Source organism: Balaenoptera physalus (assembly GCF_965194825.1).
Source record: "Balaenoptera physalus genome assembly, chromosome: 16".
NCBI lineage: Eukaryota > Metazoa > Chordata > Mammalia > Artiodactyla > Balaenopteridae > Balaenoptera > Balaenoptera physalus.
In genome coordinates, this window is record NC_138898.1 from 64,363,921 (window position 1) to 64,390,082 (window position 26,162).

Below are 26,162 nucleotides of genomic sequence, written 5' to 3' on the forward strand. Positions count from 1 at the left end.
CGTCTTTGGCAGGAGGCAGCGTGGTCTCGCTGGTGGGCTTGCTGGCTGGTGTGGGACCCTCCCTCTTTCTGCCCACCCCTGCAGCCGTGTCAAGCCCTAACTGTGCTGGCTGTGGGGAGTGCTGAGGGTGTGTCTGCCTTCCCTCCCCCGGCAGGGGAGCACTGAGGAGTGGGATCGGGGCCAGCCCTGGAAGAGAAACCCTGGATGTGATGGTTCTCCCGTCTCCTAGTCTCTGTCTGTAAGACATTTTCTCATTGCCTTAATGCTCTGGTTCTCACACTTAGTGTGTGCATTGAAATCACCCTGGAAGTTACTAAAAATGCAGATTCCTGGCCCTTCCCTCAGACCCATTGAATTAATTTCTGGGAGTGGGGGCCCAGGAACCTGCCTTTGAACAACTTCCTACTCGCATCCCATCTCTCTCCAAGCGATTCTGATGAGGGTGGCCTACAGGTCACCCTTAGAGCCACGCCGACCTAGTGGACCCCTCTGCCGGGGTCACTGCTGCGCCCACGTGCCCCCTGCCCTGAGTCCCCACGTCAGCAGCCTTCCTCCCCCGGCCCCGCGCATGAGGCCCTCTGACCTTTGCTCCTCTCCACGAGTCTCCGCTTTTCGTCGTCTTCTCTTCTGTCCCCTTAGGAGGCAGCTGCCATGTCGGGACTTCTCCTGTGCTTCCCTATGACCCCTTTTTCCTTTGCATTGTGACCTGAATTCATGAGGTGTGAGCTTTCAGCATGATTTCTTTCTAAACCAATCTTTTTTCGCCCCTTGAAACATTAGACTTCCCCGTGACCTGGAGTGTCAGGGATGATGATTTTTCTTTTCCTGCCTGTGTTCTCGGCGTCCCTGGACACTGTTCTCTTGCGGGTCCCTGGAGCAGGAACAGTTTTCGAATTTTCAGCATTAATTGTGTGAGCTTTTTTTTTCTTAACCCCTCCTCTTGATGAAATCCTCTTCCTTGCCTTCTGCAGTGAGGCTTTCCTTGACTGGCTTTGTCAGTCGGGCTTCCGATGGGTGAGTGTCCTCAAGGTACTTGCTGGTGTTCCCTGTGGGCAGAGTAAAGCGCCCCACGGAGCCCAGGCCCGTGGCCCTCACGGTGTGCGTTGTCCATGCCCTGCAGCCTGCCAGGCCCCGGGAGACCTGAGAACTTACCCCAGTGCATTTCAGCCTCATGCTCTCTGCACACTTTCTCCAGCCCCACGTGACTTTGTCAGGGTGTTGAGGGTGTTGAGGCCCATGGAAGTGAGGTCATTGTGCAGGGTCACAGGACACTCTGTGGGAATCTGGGGGGTGGGGAGAATTCGTCAGCTCTCAAAATTTAAACTGCACACCCCTCGACCCAGCAGCTCCATTTTGAGGAATTCAATGCGAAGAAAGCTTTACACGCGTGAGCAAGAAGATGGGTATGAGACTGCGGATGTGGCATTATTTGAATCGGGATCAATAAAAGATGGGTGAAATAGATCATGGTTCCTTCCAGACATGCAGCGGCGGTAAAGAATGAGACTGGTCTGTCTGTGCCATGGGGTGCAGTTGTCAGCGCTGGTTGTGGAGGGAAAGGTAGCTATGCCATGTGTGCCACTTATGGTTTATGAAGATCAAAACCTGGAAGAGTACACCAGTATGTGTATCTGTATATATAAATACACAGGAAACTATACAGCCTGGAAGAATAATCCTGTGACAATAGTGGGAGCAATGGGATTGGGGGAAGGAGGGTGAGCCTTGGTAAAGGATGCCCTGGACTTTCTATGCTCTGTACTTAGGTATTTCAATTTTTTATTGAGATATTATTTGTATACCATACGATTCGCCTGTTTTAAGTGCACAATTCATTGTTTTTTAGTGTATTCATCAAGTTGTGCAGCCGTCACTGCTTTATCGCTCCGTTTTCATTGCCCTGAAAAGAAACCCTGTACCTGTTAGCAGTCACTCCCCAGCCCCTTTTCCCCAGCCTATGGCAACTAAGAAATTACTCTCTGTTTCTATTGATTTCCCTATTCTGGCATTTCATATAAATGGAATAATACTATATGTGTCCTTTTGCGTCTGGGTTCTTTTACTTAGTATAACGTTTTCAAGATTTATCCATGTGTGGCATCTATCAGCACTTCATTCTTTAAAAAAGCTTAAAACATTTTTTTAATTGTGGTAAAATACATATAACATATAATTGACCATCTGTTTTGAAATGTACAGTTTGGTGGTGTTAAGCACATTCATACTGCTGTGTAACCATCACCACCATCCATCTCCAGAGCTCTTTCCATCTTACGAAACTGAAACTCTTCCGTTAAACAGTAACTCCCCATTCCTCCCTCCCCTCAGCCCCTGGCAACCACCATTCTCCTTTCTGTCTCTATGAATTTGACTAATCCAGGTACTTCATATAAGTGGATTCATACGGTGTTTGCCCTTTTGTGACTGCCTTACTTCACATAGCACAATGTCCTCAGGGTTCCTCCATGTTGTAGCATGGGTCAGAATTTCCTGCCCTTTGAAGGCCAAATGACTATTCGCTGTATGTACAGACCACACTGTGTTTATTCATTCATTCAGCCCTGGACACTAGGGCTGCTTCCTTCCGCCTTTTGAACATTTGGAGACAAGTTTTTTTGTTTATTTTCAGTTCTCTTGGGTTGAATTTTTTTAAACCACAAACTTGCGCTCATGTATTGCTTTTGAATTTATAATGAAATGGGGAAGAGAAAATAAGTAGTCACATCCACGATATCAAGGTTTCCTGCGTTTTTTTTTTTTTCTGGGACGTGGCACCGCATGGGGGAAAAAAACCCCAACATCCTGGAGAAGAACAAACCCAAGTTGTCTGAGGCTGGCTCAGGCTCTGCCTCTGGAGTCCTGACTCCTGTGTGTCTGTGCCAGGCCCGAGCTCCCACGCTGGAGCTCCTGGGCAGAGTTTGTAGCATACTGGTTCAGATAGCAGCCTCAGAACGCAAAGGCGGATGCTGCGTGCCCGTGCACGTGCGGTGCTTGCCGTGGTGCCAGTGCTTGGGAAGCATCCAGTAAGTATTAACTATCGTTATTATTGTCTTCTCCTCTTGGCCAGTCGCCCAATTCCTGAAGAGTTACACGGGCCAAGTGAGAGAGTGAGTGGGTACACACCTTGGCGAGAGTGCAAACTGTCTAGAAATGTAATGGATTATCTGTGACTTGTCGGCTAGGTTGGATTTATACCCTGTTAATGTCCCAGTGGTATGGTGTATGTACAACAGGGGCATGAAAATATTAAAATGGATTATTTTTCCTGCAGTGATCATGTGTTACTTTTATAATTTGAGAAAATAAACCTGTGAAAGGAACAAAGAGAAAACATAACCACAAGTTCCGAGAACCACGCTAAACGTGCCTTGTCAGCTGGATGGCATCTCCAGTAAGAGTGGCAGATCTTTGCTGACTGATTTTCTTGGTACGTTGATACATTCAGACTCAAAGAGGTGTCTGTCCGCCCGGAATTATCGAGAATCTGATTTATGCCTCATTGGATTCTGGATGTTTTGTGGGTTCAGAGAAACAGGATGGAGCGTTTGCCTTTTAGGAGCTTCTAGTCTGGGTAGACGGTCAAGGTCGCGATCTGATGTTCTGTTGATTACCTGACAGCTCCCACCACCATCGCCATGTATGCAGCATGTTTTCTGCACCGGGCCTCTGCTAGCCGCTTCATCTCTTTTCTCTGGGAATCCTCCATTGTTGCCCTGCAGGATGGGTGTGATTATCCCCTCTTTACCAAGCAGGAGACTGGGCTCAGGGCAGCTGAGGACCTTGCAGAAAGGGGCCCAGCTGGCATTTGAACCCAGGTCAAGCTCTATGCCTTTTGCACTGTTGTGTCCTTCTCATTCTGTTGACACATTTCCTTTTTTTTAAACTGCACCACATTTGCCTGTGGGATGGTGCAGAGTCCTAGGGACCGAGGCAGTTCAGAGAAATCTTCCACGCGGGCTTTTGAAATTCCAAGAGCCTCTTCTTAAGGGCAGGTTGTACAGTGATTTCCTAAGGAAGGTTTGATGCCCGTAAACCCAGGGCTTACAGATGAACAATTCCTGCCTCTGATAAATGTGGCATTGCTGCTGTAAGAATGAATTGCAGAAGTCACACGTGCTTGTTGTTCCCAATAAAATGATTCAGAGGTTTAGAATGAAAACACTGATTGTTATCCACTGCTCTCCACACCCAGGTGACCAGGGTTAATAGCTCAGGTGGGCCCTGTGTCCTTGCTCAGACCACCAGTAGATGTCCAGCTCGTGCCTTTCCTCCTCCCTCCCTCCCCTCTCCCTTCCGCCCAAATGGAAGCACATTACACACATTTCTGCTACTAGTGGAATTCTTGAACCTAGATATATCTGTTTTGGAATGAACAGTTTTGTAAACAACATTTGAAGCCGTCCATGTCATCTTGTCCCATTGCTGACAAGCTGACCCTCGTGGGTCTGTAGAGCGTGGTCAGGTCCAGAGTTCTGTTCAGCAAACACTTTTGCACCACTTAGATCACGGCAAGAAATCGCTCTGTCTGGCATGCCCAGCTGCTTGTTTTATTCCAGCAACAGAGTGGTTTTCACTCTCAAACTGCTTTTCACTTAGGGGGAGAAAGACATCTCTCAAGTTTCCATCAGAGCCTCTGCTAGGCTGCATCACATGAGCAGGTGAAAATGTGGTTGGCGAAGGGTGTGATGACAGTTCTGGTTTTATGCACCAGCCATTCCCAGCTGTCCCTGTGCATGTGTTATATATTTAGATGATCCCTTGGTAGAGAGATGTGGCATCTACACAGGCGAGCAGATTTCTCTGGAAAGGCCTAGAGGAGATGGAAACTTCTAATGAAAGGACTTTCTGATTTGAAAAAGAAGGCAGGCTCTCACTTTATATTTGCCTTTAAAAAATTGTCATATCTTTAGTGCTTGGAGCGAGAATATAAAGTAGCTTGTATTCTTTTGTTTAATCCTCACAAGAGGTATTATTATCCCCTTTTACAGATGAGGAAACTGAGGCTCAGAGACTTGAAGTCATGTGCCTACGATCTCACTCTGCTTAGTGACAGAGCTAAGGTTTGAATCCAGGGATGCACTTGTGTCTCTGTCCACACTTCTGTACTTCTGATCATGTATATAATTCTTTGTCTGTTAGAAAAACAGTATCCCTCTCGATCCCATGGTTCCTGGTCCTGTTCTTGAGGGATACAGACGAGTGTGCACCCCTTGGATAGATGTTGTTGGTGTGGATGTCACGTGCTAAGACATTGTTGGGTAACATTTTCATAGCTTGGCTATCACGTGTCCCCTGATTTTAACCAGAGAATCATCTATCTGTGAGGTGACTGAGTGTATATCAAGTTATTGGAGAATCAGGTTTCAGCTTTCTGGAGAGTTTGAAATTTATAGTTACCTGTGAGCCAGCAACCAAAAATGTAAGCATGTGTATGTTTGTGTGTGTGTGTGTGTTTGATGCATGTAGGGAAGTAGGTTTCCTCTGAGGTTTCAGCATGTGGCCTGCGAAGTCTGTCACAGGTGGAAATTGGTGACACAGTGGCCAGTAGGCTCAAGAGGTAGGGAGGCAGTGTGGTGAGCTGGGGAGAGCATGGGGCTTTGAAATCAGGCCGACTGGGGTTTGTAGTACAGTGTTGTAAAAGAACCCACGCCTCCATTTCCTCATCGTTGCGGTGGAAAATACCGCACAGTGGTATTTCGAGCCGGATATGAGATGATATGAATCATCGGCTCATCGGGCTCCGTAAACAGTAGCTTTTCCCCTTTATTGCTGCCTGTAGATGTTCTGTCTGTGCTGCAGCCTGAGACCATGGCAGGGAGGTGGAACCTTTTCCTGTTCCAGTTGGGAGCGGCCATTCCTTTTCCATGCCACGATCTCTTGTCTGTTTCACCACCTTCTTTCCCAAGTACTATGGCCTGGCTTCTCATGGGAGACTCTAGGTTGAATCAAGATTTCTCAGTTTTGGGGGACTCCCTTCCCCAAGGTCGAAATTAGCTGACTAGCAGCCAAAGTTCATTGGTCGCCCCATCCCTAGAAAGCCTGAACATGTTCAGCGATAACTCAGAAAGCCCTGCCAGAAGCTCTTCTGAGAGATGCCGGAAACTTGCTGCCCTGGTGACACCTGGTTCTGTGACGCTGGAGCCGTGCAGGGGCTGGTGGCAGTGTTGGGGTCCCTCTGTCTGCGTTGTAACCTTGGGGCGGGGGGAGAAACCCCTCAACCTCTCCTTAGCTTTTGGACCTCACGAATGCCTGCTGGACGAAGGTCTGAAGCAGAGAGTGAACGAGTCTCCCTTAGTTACTCAGCTGCTGACGGGGCTGGGGCGGGAGCGTGCTGTGGGGGAAGGAACACGGGCTTGGGTTTCGTCCTGAACCTCCCCTTTGGTACCTGTCTGACCTTGGGCTAGCCCCTTAACGCCTTGGAAACTCATTTTCCTGGGTTAATAATATCTACCGTGCACGTTTATTGTGAGAACAACACATAATATAATAATGTGCTCAGCAGTGTGCCTGGCGAGGCAGAAGCACGGTAGAAGGGTGACCCCAGCAGTAACAACATCTGTACTCCTGGCTGCACACGGTGCTGAGTGCTTCGCCTGCATTGTGGTGTTTCATCCTGTGGTTCTTTGGGGTTGGGGCTATTACTGTGACTATTTTACAACAGGAGGAAACTCAGCTTTCAAAGGTAGGGTGGTCTCACCTAATTCTATGGTTCTTATCCTGATGCTCTTGTCTCCTAATTTTGTGTCTCCAACCCTGACCTCTCCCCTAAACTCTAGACTCACGTGCTGCATTTTTGATATTACCTCTTAGACATGGTTGTATCAAACCTAGCTTGTCTGAAAACCAAACTCCTGGTGGTCACTCGCCCTGCTCTTTCTCCAGTCTCCCCGGCTCAGTCAGATGATGGTTCCATCCTGCAGGTTCCTGAGGCCAAAAATCTTGGTGTTACATTGACTCCTGTCTTCACCCAACCCCACATCAAATCTGGCTTTTCTTTCTCGACCTCTTCTACTGCTTGTCACACCCGTTGCTGTCCCCATGGTCCAGGCCAGCATCATCGCCCCCTGCCTGGACCACTGCCATAGCGCCCTAACCAGCTCCGTGCCCTGGATTCTCTCGGAAGAAGATGCTGCTACAAAGTTAGGGGCACAGGAGGTGCCCTGGGGGATAATGCCTGTGAAATATAAAGGGGACAGGCGGCATCGGGCAGGGAGAGCCTCAGATTTGGATGCAGATTTAACACAGTTTTGCCCACCCACCTTGGTGGGGAGCTCTGTGCAAGGATTGCTCATTAGAGGGGCCCCACATTGCCCCGAGGTACCGCTCTGTGCTCAGCCACTGGCTGGGGCTGCCCTGGAGGAGCAGCGCATCTGGAAGGGGCTGCAGCTGGCGGTTGTCAGCTAACTGCACTCCTTGCTACTGGTAGAGCAGTGAGTTCTCCCTTGAAGGGAGACCTGAGCTGGGTACGTCCCCAGCCACTACACCTCCCCTCCCAGCTTCCACACTTGCCCCTTCATAGAGCCAATAGAATGATCTTCAAAAAAAAAATAAGTCTGATCATACCACCTTTTGTTCAGAGTCTTCCAGGGGCTTCCTGTTTTGCTCAGAATAAAATACCATAGCCTGCAAACCCCTGCCATCTCCTCCGTGGTCTCATTTCCTGTCGATCTCTTCCTCATGCATTATCCTTAAGCCACACTGGCCTTCCTACTGTTCCTGGAACACATTAGGCCTGTGCCTACCTCAGGGCCTTTGCACTTGCCATTCCCAGGATTGCTCTCCCCGCCCAGGGCTTTGCATGGCTCACTCCCCCACTTTATTCTGGTCTATGCTCAGATGGTACCTCCATGGTGAGGCCTTTCCTTGTACTTTATATAATTAGTATTTCTCCACCACCATGCTTTAACCCTCCCAAAGCACTTCTTACAGCCTGACATATTAAAGAGATATTTTCTGACTCCTCCCACTAGAGTGTAAGCTTCATACTGGCATTCCCCACCACCCCCCTCCCCGCCCCCATACATCCCTGTATTAAGTATCTAGTGTCTAGTGCCTGGCATGTAATGAATCTTAAGTAGCCAGTTGTTGAGTGAAAGGATGAAACACTTGCCCAAGGTCACTCACTGGTGAGTGGTGGAGCCAGACTTTGCACCTGGTATCTGATTGCAGAGCTCACGCTGTCTCATTCACTGTGCTCTCCCCCTGCCTCAACGAGTGCTTGGAGGACGGTAGATGCTGTTATCATGAAGACTGTTTCCTTTGCTGGAACAAGTGTGCGCACCTGCTGTTTTGTAAGGATCACGGTCACCTTACCCAGGAGGAACTGTTCTCCTTTGGAACCTGCACGTGTCCCAGATTCCCATCACACCAAACCCAGCCCCCTGTTATAGGACCCGGCACACCTCCTTTTGTGCATTAGAATGTTCAAGGGAACCATCTCTGAATTTTAAATCGTTCTTCATCCTCTTTATAAAGGTTCTTTATCCTTACCACCAGCATCTCATACTGTTTGCATCCGGGTCAGGCTAAGCTTGTTCAAATTGAAAGCAGAACAGTAACCTTATCGTACTGTTTGCCATGCTGCTCTCCATGGTATCTGAAGTTTTGCTTAAAATAATTTAGGCAAAACCCCCCATGTGTTCTCTGGTGCTTTGCCTGCTAGTGAGACCAGCATAGTGTCTGCTTATTTCAGGTGACTTATCACAGACGCCTCGGCAGGCAGCAAGGAGGTGAAAAACGGTGTCATGTTCCCTAAGTTTCATTTAAACCTGCTATTGGTGCTAACAAACCCACAGCTCTTCTGGAACATGAAAAATAGTTCTGATTTAAAGTCAGTGTCTTTGTGCTTCTACCAAACACAGTTTCAGTGTCTATTTGGATTTAAAGAGAGAAGGCTTATTATTTTTGCCAAATTTTTTCCATTTGGCATCTAACTTCGATAATTATGCCATCAAGGAAATACCGGAGAAAACTGCTGACTACTCAGAGTATGTGCAAGTGAATAAAGTGTAGATGTTCCTGTGAATAATGTGGATATTCACTAGGTTGCTTGGGTTATGGGGCATTCTGTGCTAGACAGACAATGTAGATAGCTTCACCTTTGGCACAAACCTCAGCTGGCCAGACTGAGTTCTATATGGAGGCTCCAAAGTGCTGTGTAAGATGAAGCAATATCATTGTTTTATTTATATGAGAACCCATTGTGTATGGATGTAGCTTTCAAATTTCGTTTAGCAAATTAAATACAGCCCTTACCCCGTTTTGCTTTTGGACCTGTGTTTATGTTTTGGTCTTTTCAACACAGTCCCCTCCCCGCCCATCCTCCCGGCATACTTTCCAAGAGCCCAGGGGATGCCTGAAACTGCCCATAGTACCACATCCCATATGTACTGTTTTTTTCCTGTACTAATGGGCAGGTCATATATACAGCATTGGATACTCTGCCCAAAGAGGTGAGTCACGTCCTGGGCAGGACAGAGCAGGGTAGCGCAAGGTTTCACCATGCTACTCAGAATGGTGCATGATTTAAAACTTACAAGTTATTTATTTCTGGAATTTTCCATTTAATATTTTTGGACCACGGTTGACCGCAGGTAACTGAAACCGTGGGAAGTAAAATTGCAGATAAGGTGGGGGGTGGCTACTATACAGCTGAAGTTTCTTATCCACGGTTGAAATATCTAACCATGTGGGTGAAAGTTTCTTTCTGTCCTGTTGGGGACCAGCAGCTGCCCTCTTCGTGCAGTGCTTGAGCAGGGCAGAAGGTCAAGTTCTGAACACTGTCAAAGTAACTCAACATATGGACCGAGATTGTTAATGAAACAATTTTAGGTTTAAGATGGCATAGTCTTGTACTCTGGAATTCAGAGTGAGCTATTTTGGACACGAATAGAGTTGCCTCCTGGGCTGTTAAATTGTCTGTCTTTCTGTTCCAAGACTAATAGATCACTCTCAGGAAATAGGTATCTTAAAACAACAACAACAGACTTGAAGTGTGATCAATCACAAATGTTTGTATCGGGTGTTCAGATTTGACCTGCAGAATTCAATCACAGTTGGTCCTCTCCAAGTTGATTGGTTTACTGGAGGATGTGCAGAGTGTGTGAGATGGTGCTGTGAGCTGCCATTTTTGGCTCTCAAATGACTTGGCGTTACTCACACTTTTATTATGCTGTCTTCCTTGAACGCCTGAATGTTCTCTTGCTCCCGAGGCAGATGAAATCTTCTTGACTTGAAAAATACACAAATCAGATGGTGGTGCTTGTACAAACTTCAGCTAAAGGGACAGCTGACTTCTGGTGCCTCGCCACAGCTCACCTTGCCAGTAGAGAGGCGGGGAGTGTCTAACCAATGAGATGGCTCCCCTCACTTTCCTAATATTAATCTATAAGCTATAGAGATACATCTTTATCCACTCATCTGTTGATGGACACTTAGGTTGCTTCCATATCTTGGCAATTGTAAATAATGCTCCTATGAACACTGGGGTGTTTGTATCTTTTCAAATTAGTGTTTTCATTTTCTTCAGATAAATACCCAGGAATGGAATTGCTGGATCATATGGTAGTTCTATTTTTTTTTTTTTTTTTAAACCTGAAGTCCTCAGAGGAGCCCTTTTTTTTTTTTTTTTTTTTTGAATAAATTTATTTATTTATTTTTAGCTGTGTTGGGTCTTCGTTTCTGTGCGAGGGCTTTCTCTAGTTGCGGCGAGCGGGGGCCACTCTTCATCGCGGTGCACAGGCCTCTCACTATCGCGGCCTCTCTTGTTGCGGAGCACAGGCTCCAGACGCGCAGGCTCAGTAGTTGTGGCTCACGGGCCCAGTTGCTCCGCGGCATGTGGGATCTTCCCAGACCAGGGCTCGAACCCGTGTCCCCTGCATTGGCAGGCAGACTCTCAACCACTGCGCCACCAGGGAAGCCCGGTAGTTCTATTTTTAGTTTTTTGAGGAACCTTCATACTGTTTTTCACAGAGGCTGCAGCAATATGTATTCTTGCCAGCATTTGTTATTTGTGGTCTCTTGATGATAGCCATTTTGATAGGTGTGAGGTGATGCTGCATTGTGGTTTTGATTTGCATTTCAATGATGATTAGGAGCGTTGAACATCTTTTCGTGTGCCTGTTTGCCATCTGTATATCTCTTTTTGAAAAATGTCTATTCAGATCTTCTGACCATTTTAAAGTCGGGTTGTTGTTGTTGTTTGGTATTGAGTTGTATGAGCTGTTTTTATATTTTGGATATTAGCCCCCTGTTGGTTATATTATTTGCAAATATTTTCTCCTATTCAGTAGGTTGTCTTTTTTGCTGTTGTTTATGGTTTCCTCTGCTGTGCAAAAGCTTTTAAGTTTAATTAGGTCCCATTTGCTTATTTTTGCTTTTGTTTCCTTTGCCTTAGGAGACAGATCCAAAAAAAATACCACTGCAATTTATGTCAAACAGTGTTCTGCCTATGTTTGCTTTTAGGAGTTTTATAGTTTCTGGTCTTACATTTAGTTCTTTAATTCATTTTGAATTTATTTTTGTATATGGTGTGAGAAATGTTCTGATTTCATTCTTCTACATGTATCTGTCCAGTTTTCCCAGTACCAGTAATTGAAAAGACTGTCTTTTCCCCATTATATATTCTTGCCTCCTTTGTTGTAGATTAATTGACCAAAAGTGCGTGGGTTTATTTCTGGGCTCTCTCTTCTCTTCCATTGATCTATATGCCTGTTTTTATGCCAGTACTGTACTGTTTTGATTGCTGTAGCTTTGTAGTCTTGTCTGAAATCAAGGAGTGTGATGCCTCCAGCTCTGTTCTTTCTCCAGATTGTTTTGGTTAAATGGGGTCTTTTGTATTTCCATACAAATTTTAGAAGTATTCTAGTTCTGTGAAAAATGCCATTGGTATTTTGATAGGGATTGCATTGAATCTTTAGATTGCCTTGGGTATTATGGTCATTTTAACAATACTAATTTTTTCAATCCATGAACACAGTGTATCTTTCTGTCTGTTTGTGTTGTCTTCAGTTTCTTTCATCAGTGTCTTATAGTTTTCTGAGTACAGGTCTTTTACCTCCTTGGTTAGATTTATTTCTAGGCATTTTATTCTTTTTGATGTGATGGTAAATGGGATTGTTTTTTAAATTTGTCTTTCTTTATAGTTCATTATTAATGTAAAGAAATGCAACAGATTTCTGAATATTATTTTTATATCCTGTAACTTTACTGAGTTCATTAATGCGCTCTAGTCGTTTTTTTGGTGGTATCTTCAGGATTTTCTATGTATAGTATCATGTCATCAGCAAACAGTGCCAGTTTTACTTCTTCCTTTCCAATTTAGATTCCTTTTATTTCTTTTTCTTGTCTGATTGCCGTGGCTAGGACTTCCAACACTGTGCTGAATAAAAGTGGCAAGAGTGGGCATCTTTATCTTATTCCTGATCTTAGAGGAAATGCTTTCAGCCTTTCAGCTTTTTATTTTTTGTATATTTTTATTTTTTTATTTTTAAACGTTTCTTTAATTAATTTATTTATTTTATATTTATTTTTGGCTGTGTTGGGTCTTCGTTTCTGTGCGAGGGCTTTCTCCAGTTGCGGTGAGCAGGGGCCACTCCTCATCGCAGTGCGCGGGCCTCTCACTGTCGTGGCCTCTCCCATTGCGGAGCACAGGCTCCAGAACCGCAGGCTCAGTAGTTGTGGCTCACGGGCCTAGCTGCTCCGTGGCATGTGGGATCCTCCCAGACCAGGGCTCGAACCCGTGTCCCCTGCATTGGCAGGCAGACTCTCAACCACTGCGCCACCAGGGAAGCCCCTCAGCTTTTTATTTAAAAATTAAAAAAAATTTTTATTTCACCAAATAAAAATTGAGTCTAGTTTTTTAAAAAATTGAGCTTTTGTACATAGCCTTGTGGTAAAAGACCTGATACTTCTAGCCACCATCTTCCCCCGTTTCCCACTCCTCACAAGCAACTGCTTCAGACTTTTTTTAACTGATAATTTTAGTAGTTACCTTGATATCTCTGAATAATGTGTGTCTATTGCCACTTGTTGATTTTTTAGTTGTAGGTGTTTATTGATTTCTCATTGTGGAAGATGAAGGGTAGCATTCTCTGATCCTCCACGCCCTTGAACTGTGTACACACACAGACAGACATATACACACACACACCCTCCAGCTGTCATATAATCTAGCACAGCCATGTAATCATTTTGGTTCGATCCATGATCCACGATTACATTATTATGACTCTGAAAATGCTCTCCACAGTTGAGCCATGAGATACATGATTAGTATTTTTAGACAACTTGTAAATTTCTTTGAAGTTAATAATTATCTGTTTTTGTTTTTTAAGTTTTGTTGGTATTCTGCATACTTATCACTAATTTGACTTCAAATTTTCCCTCAGTTATATAAATCTCAATGTTTTCAAACACTTGAGTCATCAGTGTCATCCTGAGGCAGTCTCTCCTGGGGTCCTCTGACCTGTAGCTGGAAGAAGCCTGACTACTCTGTGGGCCTGTACTCTCCAATTCACTCCTCCTTTATTGAGATATAATTCATATACTATACAGTTCACCTCTTTAAAGTGCACAGTTCAGTGGTTTTGGTATATTCACAGGGTTGTGCAACCATCATTTTCTATTTCCAGAACATTTTTTATCACCCCAGAAAGAAACCTGATACTCATTAGCAATCACTCCCCATCACTCCTTCCTCCCAGCCCTTGGAAATCAATACCGCTCTGGACATTTCATGGAATCATGCAGTATGAGGCCTTTCGTGTGTGGCTTTTTTCACATAACATCACGTTTTCAAGGTTCATCCATGTTGTGGCGTGTGTCAGTACTTCATTCCTTTTTAATGCTGAATAGTAACCCGTTGTATGGGCATACCACACTTTGTTTATCCATTTATCCATGATGGCCTGCAGGTTCTTCCCACTTTGGTTATCATTAAGAATTTTCTCAAACTCACTTTTGTGTTGGATCTCCTATATCTTGGCATCTCTGTCTTCCTCTTCCTAGATTTCTTCTCTTCTTTGGGTGGGAGGTAAAATTTTTGAGAGGTTGCATGTCTGTAAATGCCTTTACCTGCTTCTCACATGGTTTGGCTTTGTAGATCATTCCAGGTTGGAAATAATTCCACTCAGGACATTGAAGATTCATTGTTTTCTAGCTTACAGTGATGCTGTTCAGAAATCCTATGCCATTTCTGATTTTTTTTTTATCCTTTGTAAAAATTCTGCTTCCACTCCAGGAGTTTGTACCCTCTCCTCTTTGTCTCCCGTGTTGTGGAATTTCACTGTGAGCATGTGAGCATCGCTTATCATCAAGCTTATCCTCAGTAGAGCTCTTCAGCTTCAACACTCATGTCTGATGGTTCTGGGACATTTCTTGATTTATATCTTTGACTTCCTCCTCCTCTCTGTGTTATTTTTTCTTTCTTGAGCTCTTCTCATTTGGTAATTCTTGATTTCCTTTTTTGTTCTCCATTTTGTCATCCTCTGGCTCTATTCTCTAGAAATTTCTTTACTGTCTGTCCCTTATACGTGGTATTCCATTTTTGCTGTCATAGTTTTGCTTTCCAAAGGGCTTTTATACATTCTGTGTGTTCTTTTCAAGTGTCTCCCTCTTCCCGTTTCTCAACTGCACCTTCTCCTCTCTCTCTGGGAGTATTACCGGTAGTTTGCTTTTGAAGTGTTCTTCTCACTTAATAATTTTTCTTTCCTATGTGTTGATTTCTCTATTTGTTTATTCTGGTCCCTGTCTTTCATCTTAGATGCTTGCCTCAAATGTAAGGTGATTTCTGGCTGTCTTCTCAGATGTAAGAGTGGGGTACTAAAACACTGACTAAAAACTATCTAAGATCATTTCTTGGTGGGGTGAGGGGCTGTGCCATTTTCCCAGAAAGCCTCCCACATTGAGCCCTTTCCTCTTTGGCTGGTAGATTCCTAGGAAATTACTTTCTGTTCCCTTGCTTAGAGGTATATGCCTGCTGCCTGCTACTCTGGGAGTGGGGAGGGAAGAAGTATGGGAAAACTTCAAAAGTTCAGTGTGCATTATTTTTACCTCTGTTTTCAGTAAGATACCCCTACCTTCAACTCAGGCACAGCTACTGTTTTTTTTGGGTTTTTTTTTAACCTTTTCTGGAGAATAAACCCCTAGTCTTCTGCTAGTTACTTCTTAAGGCAGACTTTTATCCCTTCTTTGGGCTTTTAGCTGGTGTTCACTCCTGCTCCTAGAAGTGTCCCATGTTAGCAGTTTATGCAAGTTTTTCATTTTAATCAGATTGTGTTTTGCAGTTGCCCACTTGTAGCTGAGAATGAAATTTTCTCAGGTCTGTCAGGTTCCTCACCAGTTACCTACCTTCTTCTCAGCTTCTAAGATTTTGTTGTGTTGTTTTCTCTCTCATTCTCTTTTTCTTTAAAGGTGGTGCCTTTAGAAGGAATTATTTTTAATTGGTATTTTAATGAGATTTTGAGAGGTTGTGAATGTAAATTAACATGTTCAGTCTGTCAACTTTAACAGATTGTTACTGGGTCACTCCTTGCAGTAGTGGCTGGAGCTATAGTCACTGCTGGGGTGGAAACCACTTAGGGTTTTATTCCAGTATGTTCTGTATCGTCACTCAGGGGCCTTGCTACCTCCGGGGCCCTGACCAGCTGTGGCCTGATGGAGGCTCTGTGAAGGGCTGAAGGTGGAGCCACTGGTCAGTTCAGGCCCAGCAGTGAGTCCCATTTTTGCTCAGCTTTTCCCCATGTTGACTTCTCCCTCAGTGCCTGACCAGAGCCCGTGTCTCTCGAATCCCAGTCGCTGGGGGGCTCACCTTAGCTTCCTGTTCTGCCTCACTGCCATCTCAACACACTTGATGGGGCATCCAGGAGTCTCATCTCAGGACACACAGACATCTGCATCTGCATCCCTGATGCTTGTTTTCAGACGTGGGGTGAATCCATAGTCACACTACTGGGCCTTCTTAACTGCTCGTGCAGGAGTTCTCCACTGCTCTCCTTCTCCTACTTATCTTGGAATTATCTGGCTCTTTCCCAGTTTTTATCTTTTTACTCTTCTCTACAAAGTGAGCATATGTGGGTATATACCTGATAGTAGAAACAATGCCCATGGGCATCTACTGTGCTAATTCTTTTTTTTTTTTTTTTTTTATTGAAGTATAGTTGATTTACAATGTTGTGTTAGCTTCAAGTGTACAGCAAAGTGATTCAGTTATACATATATATATATTTTTTTTCAGTTTCTTTTCCATTATAGGTTATTACAGTTCCTTGTGCTATACAGTAGGTCCTTGTTGTTTACCTATTTTATATGAAGTAGTGTGTATCTGTTAATCCCAAATTCCCAATTTATCCCTCCCCTCCTTTCCCCTTTGGTAACCATAAATTGGTTTTCTTTGTCTGTGAGTCTATTTCTGTTTTGTAAATAAGTTCATTTGTATCACTTTTTTAGATTCCATACTTAAGTGATATCATATGGTATTTGTCTTTGTCTGATTTACTTTACTTAGTATGATAATGTCTAGGTCCATCCACATTGCTGCAAATGGTATTATTTCATTCTTTTTTATGGCTGAGTAGTATTCCATTGTGTATATGTACCACATCTTCTTTACCCATTCATCTGTCAATGGACACTTAGGTTGCTTCCATGTTTTGGCAATTGTAAATCATGCTGCTATGAACATGGGGGTGCATGTATCTTTTCAAATTAAAATTTTCTCTGGGTATATGTAACTCTGTTTTTCGCTCATACAGCTTAATATAAAAAAAAAAAACAACCCAATCAATAAATGGGCAGAAGACCTAAATAGACACTTCTCTGAAGAAGACATATAGATGGTCAACAGGCATGTGAAAAGATGCTCAATATCACTAATTATTAGAGAAATGCAAATCAAAACTACAATGAGGTATCACCTCACACCAGTCAAAATGGCCATCATTAAAAAGTCTACAAACAATAAATTCTGGAGAGGGTGTGGAGAAAAGGGAACCCTCCTCCACTGTTGGTGGGAATGTAAATTGGTGCAGCCACTATGGAAAAGGGTATGGAGGTTCCTTAAAATACTGTGCTAATTCTTGTGCTGACCTGAGAGTCAGTATCTCATGAAGATGTCTTTGCATTGTCATTGTGCATTGGTTTTAGAGTTTTTCCAGAAGCTTCCTTGGTTCTAAATGTAATCTGAGCCCTTTTACCATTTCACTTCAGGCTCTAGGCAGGCGCTATCTCCTGGAAAACTTTTTTGTTGGAGAAAAAGAAATTTGACCAGTATAAAAGATGCAAGTGTAGGCTCTTATATTTGCCAAAGCATTGTCCGCTTTCCCCTGAAATGGAAAGTAGCTACAAGATCGTTCCCCACACTCCTGTGCATCTGGCTCTAGGACAGTTATTGCTGTTCTTAAATACAGCTTATCATTTGATTTATTGTACTTCTGTGAAAATGATGCAATGCTGAAGTAATTAGTAATTGTGATTTTTTTTTCTCGTTTAACAAGAGCTTTCTCTCTGGAGAAGCCATTTGGAAAAGAAGAATTTTTTTTTTTCAACTGGGAGAATTATTTTTGATTACTGTTAAAATACTTATGGAATGTCTTTCTTTTTCTAAAGTTGTACCAAATCTTTGGAATGTTGATGGAGAAGTTACAGTTACTGACCAGAAGCCGGGAGAAGTTGCCGAGGAACTAGCAAGCTCCTATGAAAGAAAGCTCATTGAGGTAAGGGTGGCAGAGTCTGCGTTTATTCCCAACATTGGCTGCTTTGGAGACTTTTCAGACATAGGCCCAGCCTGTTAAACAGACGTTAGCAAAACAAGCAGTCACACACTCCGCCTCCCACAAACAAAACACAAAATGATAAAACCATTGTAATTGATAGAGAAAAGTAAGAAAGTAAGACGTGGTTCTTTGAAAAATATCATTTAATTAGAAACCTGTGGCAAGGAGATAGGAGAGAAAACGTGAAAAATAAGAAAACAATTGTACCCTTGGATTTGGAGAATATTCAGAACAGAAGAGAATATCACATACAACTTTGAGCTGAGAAATGGGGAAATAGGGATGAGATGGACTGTTTTCTAGGATCGCATTCAGTATCAAAATTCATTGAAGATGAGGCAGGCTACCTGAAGGGACCAAAAAAATCTGTGGAAGAAAGTTATAAAAGTTAAGAAAGAACTGTATCCCAAGAAGGTAGCAAGCCTGGATGGTTTTATGGTGATTTTCAGGACACCTTTCAAGGTATATACAAAAAGCCCTTCGCTATTTATATTTTCTTAGAGCATTTTTTATCTGTGTCTGTACCTTGGTTCAAGTGTGTATCGCTCCAGTATAAAAAATCTGACCAAGACAGCAGAAACAAGAAAAGTATAGCCTGGTAGCATTTGTGCATGGATACATAACAATTCAAGAAAGGTATCGCTCTGTCAAATTCAGTCATATATTAAAGGAACAACATATATAAAAAGTTAAAATGTATTTAAGATTTCTAGGATGGTTTAACATTAGGAAATTCATCCATTAAGTCCACCCATTAATAAATCAAAGGAGAAAAACCAGATATTTATCTTGATAGGTACTGAAATGTCCATTTGGTAACACTCATCATCGATATCTGATAAAATATTCTTGGTAAATGAAGAATAAAGGTCCTTTTTTGGTATGATCAAATGTTTTTGTCAGAAACCATTAATTATCACCATACTCAATGGTAAAGCTGGGAGAGTAAGTTTTTGATTAGGTAACTAATGTATATACAGGTGTGTGTATGTGTTGTGGTGATCCAGTGGTGGTAGTATTTATTACAAGTCATGTATGTTTGTGTACATACACACATAAAAGTATACACCTATACTTAGTACTTTCTAAATCTTCTACGGTGAGTAAGTTTTATTTTTGGAATCAGAAAAACACCCACAGTTGCCGTGGAGACGTGCCTGACCTGGGGTGGGCTTCAGGGGTAGGGCCTTTGAGGAGCAGCCCCTGAGCTCGTTCTGGTTCAGGCTGCCATCCTTGTAGTCTGTTTCCTCTGTCTCTAAATGACCTCGAAAGAAGGGAGCTGACTTTAGAAGCAACGTGAGTTCTAACTCAGGTGAGCTCAAGGGAAAGCAAGCCAAGGTCTTCGCCAAACAGGCATCTGGGGGAAGAGTTAAAAACCGGGATGGGAGGGCCTGGGCACGGGGGAGGTGGTCCCTGCAGCATCTCTGCCCACCACTATGCCCATCCGTGGGCCTTCATCCAGAGCGATCATGAGACCGGAGTTGGCTGTGGCAGAAAGCCTGGGTGGAGAGGGGAGTGGGCCCCTTACCCTCAGAACTGTGACAATCCTAGTGGACTCCGGGTCTCTGGATGGCAGAGACACTTTCATCTCTGTATTCTCAGTGACTGTTTGTTGACAGGCGGTGAATTTAGCTAAATAGCCCTTGAGTGAAAGTATTTGAACTTCTCCCGGGACAGGGATGGCTCCGGTTTGCTGAATGAAGGAAGGGCTGCTGAGCTAGGAAGGGTGAAGGGTTCTTACCAGAGTGAAAGGGGAGCTTCTGTCCCTTCAGGGGAACCAGGGTGATGTGTCCACTTGTAAGGATGTGGTCAGACCCGCACGGCTTAGAGACCATTGCGTGTGTCCCTGGATTCCTTTGGGTGCCGGGCCTGGGGCAGTGATCTGGGGGGTTGGCATGCTCATCAGAAACTCGGAGGGGCTTGGGAGGAAGTGACCGGCTGCTTGACCCACTGAGGAAGCACCGTAGTTCATTCATGGCCCGGCTGCTTGGGTGGGTGGTTGGTTCATTCAGTGTTTGTTGGGTGCCCTGTCACCACCCATTTTGACCATGAGAAAGCCTCACCACCTCACTGTGCTCCAGCTGCGATGTGCGGGGAAGATCCAGGTGTGACGTGAAGTTACTGTCGGATCCCCTTGCGTCGTTGCTCTTGTTGCCTGCGAGAGAGGTAGCTGTTGAACTCCCACATCAGGGTAAAAGACTTCTCTTGCCAGCCTTGAGCCTTCTTTCACGTCCTTCTGTGATCCTCTTGCCCTGGGAGCAGTGGAGTCGATGGCTGTAGTCAGCCAGCTGGGAGAGAGGTGAGGTTGAAGCAGAGATGGTCCTCCAGGGGCATTTACTACGCCGCACTGATTTTTCATTCTGTTTTTGTTTGCAAAGTGAGATCCTGTCAGTGATCTCTCATCTCTGAATAACATTCGTGTTTCATTTCACCATGACTTTTGCCGAACCCTCTTTGTTGGCATTAATCAAACCCATTCTTCGTGATGCTCGGCTGTCATTTTATTAATGGGTTGGTTTTTACCAAGAAAGAGTTGTAAACGTGTGTTGGAGTGGAGTAATAAAAGGATGAGGGGGAAGAGTTGAGGCATTGCTCTTCCCATTTCGAAAGGGCAAAGGAAGAAAAAATATATCATTTTAAATAATATGACTATTTAAAATACCCCAACAATTGAATGACTCTTCTGTGATTCATCCCAACGAAAAGGGAGTTCCTGAACCTTCTTTCTCTAGGTGTCTTTCAAAGCATTAAAACCATTCCACCCACCAGCACACATACACAGCACGCTGCACGGACAGCTCAGAACCCAAAGCAACACCATATGTAGTAGCTGGTGAGAATCAGGGACCCAGGACAGGAGAGACTGTGCAAAGATTGTTCCTGACACCCTGTGGTGGTCAACTTTTGAAAACAAGAGGGAAAAGAGAATTCTGGCAGGTGTAGGTTAATCTGGCAGGGAAAGAACACTGCTATCAAAACACTCATTATGTAAGAGCCGCTGTAATACTAGCAGCTAGCCGTCAGCGCACACTTTCAATTCTGGTTACTGTGCTAAGTCTTTACGTCAAGTCGATGAACTCTTGCAATCCTCAGCAGGGTTCCTTGAGGGAAGTTACTGTTCACAGATGGGGTTTTGAGAAGTGAAGTAGCTTGTCTAAGATTTCTCAGCTGGTAAGAAGCAGAGCTGGGTCCGAATCCCTCAGGCCATCTAGCACCAGAGCCCAAACCCATCGTCCTGCTGTGTTCTGGAAGGCCAGGCTCAGTGAGAAAAAGAGACATCTAAGAGAAGGGCCAGTCACTCGTCCCATTTGAGAGAATGCGTGGAGGGAGGTGAGGGTTGCCAGCAGTAGCTGACAGAAACATGGCACATCGGCCGTTTGGCATGGTGCTGGCGGGGCCTCGTCCCACACCCTCAGTTACTGCAGGAGGAGGGAACGCCTCCCATCCGCGCTTGGACCTACTCGATTCTGAAGCCACTTGCAGTAGAATGCCAGGCTGGGACGTTATCTTTTTTACTGTATGTTCATTGCCTCATTCGGCTCCAGCATATAGTAGGAGCTCTGTAAGTATCGAATGGGATGACAGTCTGTCAGGTGGATTCGGCTGTTCGGGGTCATGTTTAAAGAGTGATGGATGGACTTCTCTCCGCTCTCAGGTCGAGAGTGGGTTGTACAAGGCACCCCTGTAGCTCAGAGCATCCTGGCGGGAAGGATTCCATATCTAATAAGAGGAAGCATGGCTCTTTGGAGGAGGCACACGTTTTTCTGGCGGTCAGTTTTAGGGGGAATTTGAGCTTGGAGAGTCTGGAGGGGACCTTGAGAGACAGATGGGCGCTACCAGCTCGTGTAGCACATACTTACTGACTACCTCCTAAGGGTCCAGCCTTCAACTTCCTTTCTCTACCCTCAGTGGCCTCCCCTACCCTGGGAGCAGTAGAGGTGATGATTCTAGGAGATGAGCCACAAGAGGTGTGAGTCTGAAGCTGAGACGTTCCTCAAGTGGCGTTTTCTTCCCTAGACTGAGTTTTCCTTCTTCTTTTGATTGCAAAGTCATTGATGCTTCATCCATGGGTAGCATCTGTGTAACCAAGGCTTGTCGTAGGTTACAAAGACGAACAAGACACATTGCCTGCCTCTGGGGAAGCTCCCGGCCTGGGGGGTGAGGCAGACATGTCCGTTATGATCATTAGGAAGCAGGCTTGACGTGCCAGAAGTGCAGACATAGAGTGACGCCTGCCTCATGGGCTCCTAGAGCTATGTCTTTAACAGCAGTCTTGCAGAGCTTGAGCACCTAACTGGAGCTTCTAGAACGTTCCTCCCCTTTTCTTTGGGGTTGTTAGTGATGACACTCAGAAATTTCTCTTGTCCACTTCCCATCCCTCCTGAAGAGCTACACATTAGAGGAAATGGATTTGTTCTCACCAAGGTTTTTGAGGATAAAAGATACTGGACACGTCCAAGATAGATCTGCTCTAAGATTCTTCTTTACCTCCTGCAAGTGCAATCCTTTTGGTTTGGATTCGTCTCCAGAGATTTTTCCATTGCTTTCTAGCAGTTGCCATCAAGAAAAATGTAGAATTGTTGGTGGCATTTGGACTTTGGTCCTGCGTCGCCTCCTGCAGCCTGGTGGCTTGGAGAGCACAGGTGTCCCATGTCAGACTCAGTTCAGATTGGTCCCTCATCGCCATGCATTCGTTCCTGGGCAGGCCACCTGAGCTCTCTAAGCCTCAGTTTCTCTGTCAGTAAAGTTGAGCTGGTAATACCTACTGCTAGGGTTGCTTTGAGGATTAAATATAAAGAATCAGGTTCAGGACCCGTAGTGGACAGGAGTGCTTTCTTTTCTTCCTTCTGTCCTGATTTCCTTTGGAGGAATGATGGCCCCACCATGTCTTGCCGTCTTGGTAGGAGAGTAAATCTTAGGTACTTTGTCCTACTTTGGCCCCAGGGCAGGCATGTGACCTGAGCCAGGGCAGTTGGGGCTTTAACTCCTAAATTAAACAAGAATGGCAAGAATGCTTGAGAGGCCATTTATTCAGTAACTGGGTCCTGATGACTCTCCATTTGTTCCTGTGTGAACTGGCCAGAGCTGTTCTGGTTTCAGGTCCTTCTCTGGGCCAGGTTCTCCCAATTTCCTGACTGTTTACAGTAATTCCTTTGTAGCTCAGGTTAGAATCTCTGTTACTTAACCTCCAAAATACCTTAGTTCATGTGAAGTTTTGTAAGTGTCTGCAATCCATAGATGCTGTTTCCTCTTCCTCTCCTTTGGGGCTCCTTGGTCTGCCTTTTGCATACTGTCCTAGGCCTTGATCACAGCCCTGCTTCCCCGTCGTTTGCTCGCCTCTGCGCCGTGTGCAACGCAGCCCATCCGTCCTCAGCAAACAGACCTTTACTTCCTCCCGTGTGGAAGGACTCATCTAGCTGTTGATTGATTTTTCAAATTATAGGATACTTATCATTTACTGTGTGAATGTAGTTAGCCCCTGAATTTTTGCTCATGGGTGAAATAAATGTGTATTAGCGGCATTTGTTCTCATTATAATGGCAGAGTTACTATTAATGGAAAAGTAAGCTTAAGCATCAAGCTGGTAAAAAATACATTCATAATCACACGCTGTGGATAACTCTGAATGTGATCATCATTTTAATAAAATGGAAAAGTTCCTGAAGCAGCCAGGACCTTGGGGGCAGTTATACCACCAGCACTGGCTTCATAAATTGGCACCAGTGGGTTCCAACACTCTTGATATATCTGGGAGTCATTTTTATGCAAAAGAAAAACAGGCTCTTAAATAAAAGACTGGATTCCGTGTAAGGACTCAGGATACAGAACTCTGAGCTGACATCTCCATCAAACTGCTGCTCAAAATGAAGAGTTTGATGTGAATTTGTTTTTCTTTTTTAATATCTCATGTTACTGAGCAGATTGAGACCGGGCTCTCACCTCGTCAGGGGAAAGAAGTTTGCTCACCACGTAAAACTGGGTGTTGAAGCAAAATTGTTATGTATGAATGAAAATTGGTAAGGAGTTCTCTCCCTTCTGGAGGGATAGGGGTAATTCCCACTAAAATGTGAATGACTAACAAGGCCAAATCTCCAAGGAATTCTTAAAATCTTTTCATTATGGAAAAGATACAAAAATGGAAAATTTAGAGGTTTAATCAGCCTCTAAATACCCATCATCTGGCTTCAACCGTTAATAACTCCTGGTCAATTTTGCATCATCTCTGTCCCATCCTACTCCCAGTCTCTTGTGGCATTTTGAAGCAAACCTGAGTTTTCATATCATTCCACTCCTATTTCAGGCTATATCTGTAAAATATAAGAGCTCTAAACAAAACAAAACAAAACCACAATACCATTAAAAAATCTTCTAAAGGAGGCCCATGCCAGTCCTAGCAAATCTCAGATTGTGGAATATCAGAGAGAAAGAGAGAGAGAGACTGACTGACTTCTTTTAACAGAGCACCTTTTAGGGGGCCTGAAAAATGGTTCCTCAGCCAATTCCAGCGTGTGTGTGTGTGTGTGTGTGTGTGTGTGTGTGTGTGTGTGTGTGTGTGTGTGTGTAGGCTTTCCCACACCAGCGGAGTGTCTGAGAATTCAACTGAATTCTGACACTGTCTACCCAGAGATAGCATCAGATTCTACAGGTAAGAGGCCAGTCCCACAAGATCACCCTCCACTTCAGACACCAGTTGTGAGCCCAGATTGTTACCTGTGCTTCTGACCGACTGGCTATAAATCAGAGGTTCCCAAGACGACGAATTTGCTATAGCGTCTCACAGAACTCAAAATTTTACTCACTAGATTGCTGGTATATTGTAGAAGGATGTAAGTCAGGAACAGCCAGATGGAAGAGATACATAGGACAAGGTATGGGGAAAGGGTACCGGCATCCAAGCCCTCTCTGGCCACGCCACTCTCCCCACATCCCCATGTGTTCACCACCCTGGAAGCTTTTGGAACCCTGTCCTATCCATAAAAATAGAAGCTTCATTACAGACGCAGGAATGATGAAATCATTGACCATTGGTGATTTTTTTTTTAACATCTTTATTGGAGTATAATTGCTTTACAATGGTGTGTTAGTTTCTGCTGTATAACAAACTGAATCAGCTATACGTATACATATATCCCCATATCCCCTCCCTCTTGCGTCTCCCTCCCACCCTCCCTATCCTACCCCTCTAGGTGGACACAAAGCGCCGAGCTGATCTCCCTGTGCTATGCAGCTGCTTCCCACTAGCTATCTATTTTACATTTGGTAGTGTATATATGTCCATGCCACTCTCTCATTTCGTCGCAGCTTACCCTTCTCCCTCCCCGTGTCCTCAAGTCCATTCTCTATGTCTGCATCTTTATTCCTGTCCTGCCCCAGGTTCTTCAGAACCATTTTTTCTTTTTTTTTAAGATTCCATATATATGTGTTAGCGTACAGTATTTGTCTTTCTCTTTCTGACTTACTTCACTCTGTATGACAGACTCTAGGTCCATCCACCTCACTACAAATAACTCAATTTCGTTTCTTTTTATGGCTGAGTAATATTCCATTGTATATATGTGCCACATCTTCTTTATCCATTCATCTGTCGATGGACACTTAGGTTGCTTCCATGTCCTGGCTATTGTAAATAGAGCTGCAGTGAACATTGTGGTACATGACTCTTTTTGAATGATGGTTTTCTCAGGGTATATGCCCAGTAGTGGGATTGCTGGATCGTAGACCATTGGTGATTGACTCAACCTCCAGCCCCCCCCCCCCCCCCCAGAGGCCAGGGGGTAGGACCAAAAGTTCTAACCTTCTAATCACAGGATTGGTTCTCCTGGCACCCAGCCCCCATCGTTAGGTGCTTCTAAAAGTCATCTTATTAACATAACAAAAGACACCTTTATCATTCTCAACACTTAGGAAATTCCAAGGGTTTTGAGAGCTGTGAGCCCAGAACTGTGGCCCACAGTAAATCACAGTATCGAAGGACCCCTTGCTTCCTGTTCCTCCCCCTCAGTTTGCTGAGGAAGGAATCTTAGCACCTAACTCATGTGAGATGGCCAAGCCGAGGTCTTCCTCCCCTTTGCTTGGCTTTCTATGTTAATTCCAGTTAATATCAGCCACGGCCCTGTCACCAGCACAGCTGCACTGACTTTTGGAAATGGAACAGGTTGGAGACAAGGAGCTGTTGATTTCGGATGCAGGCAGCAGTAGGCGGCAGCTTGCAGCAAGCAGCAGCAAGCAGTAGCTGGAAGCAAGATCTTAGTGTCTGGACTGGGATTCTTAACCGCTAGACCACAGGGGCCTGGATCCCTAGTTCTTGCCTGTCTTGTCAAGAATGAATTCAGGTGAGGAGGCAGAAGGTAAAGAGAAAAGTAAAAAGTTTATTGGAAAGACAGAGTACAT

The 26,162-nt window shown here is 44.5% G+C and overlaps 1 protein-coding gene across 16 annotated transcripts in view; it reads left to right on the forward strand.

The window, feature by feature from the left end:
• The window catches only part of SNX29 (sorting nexin 29), a 566,403-nt gene that overhangs the window by 258,347 nt on the left and 281,894 nt on the right, over nucleotides 1–26,162 (forward strand). For all 16 annotated transcript variants that reach the window (XR_014254726.1, XR_014254727.1, XR_014254728.1 and 13 more), the window contains one exon: nucleotides 17,605–17,711. Coding sequence is in view for 9 of the 16 variants with exons in the window: in XM_082429659.1 (XP_082285785.1) it covers nucleotides 17,605–17,711 (107 nt within the window). In the remaining 7 variants the exon portion in view is untranslated. The remainder of the gene's footprint in view (nucleotides 1–17,604; nucleotides 17,712–26,162) is intronic.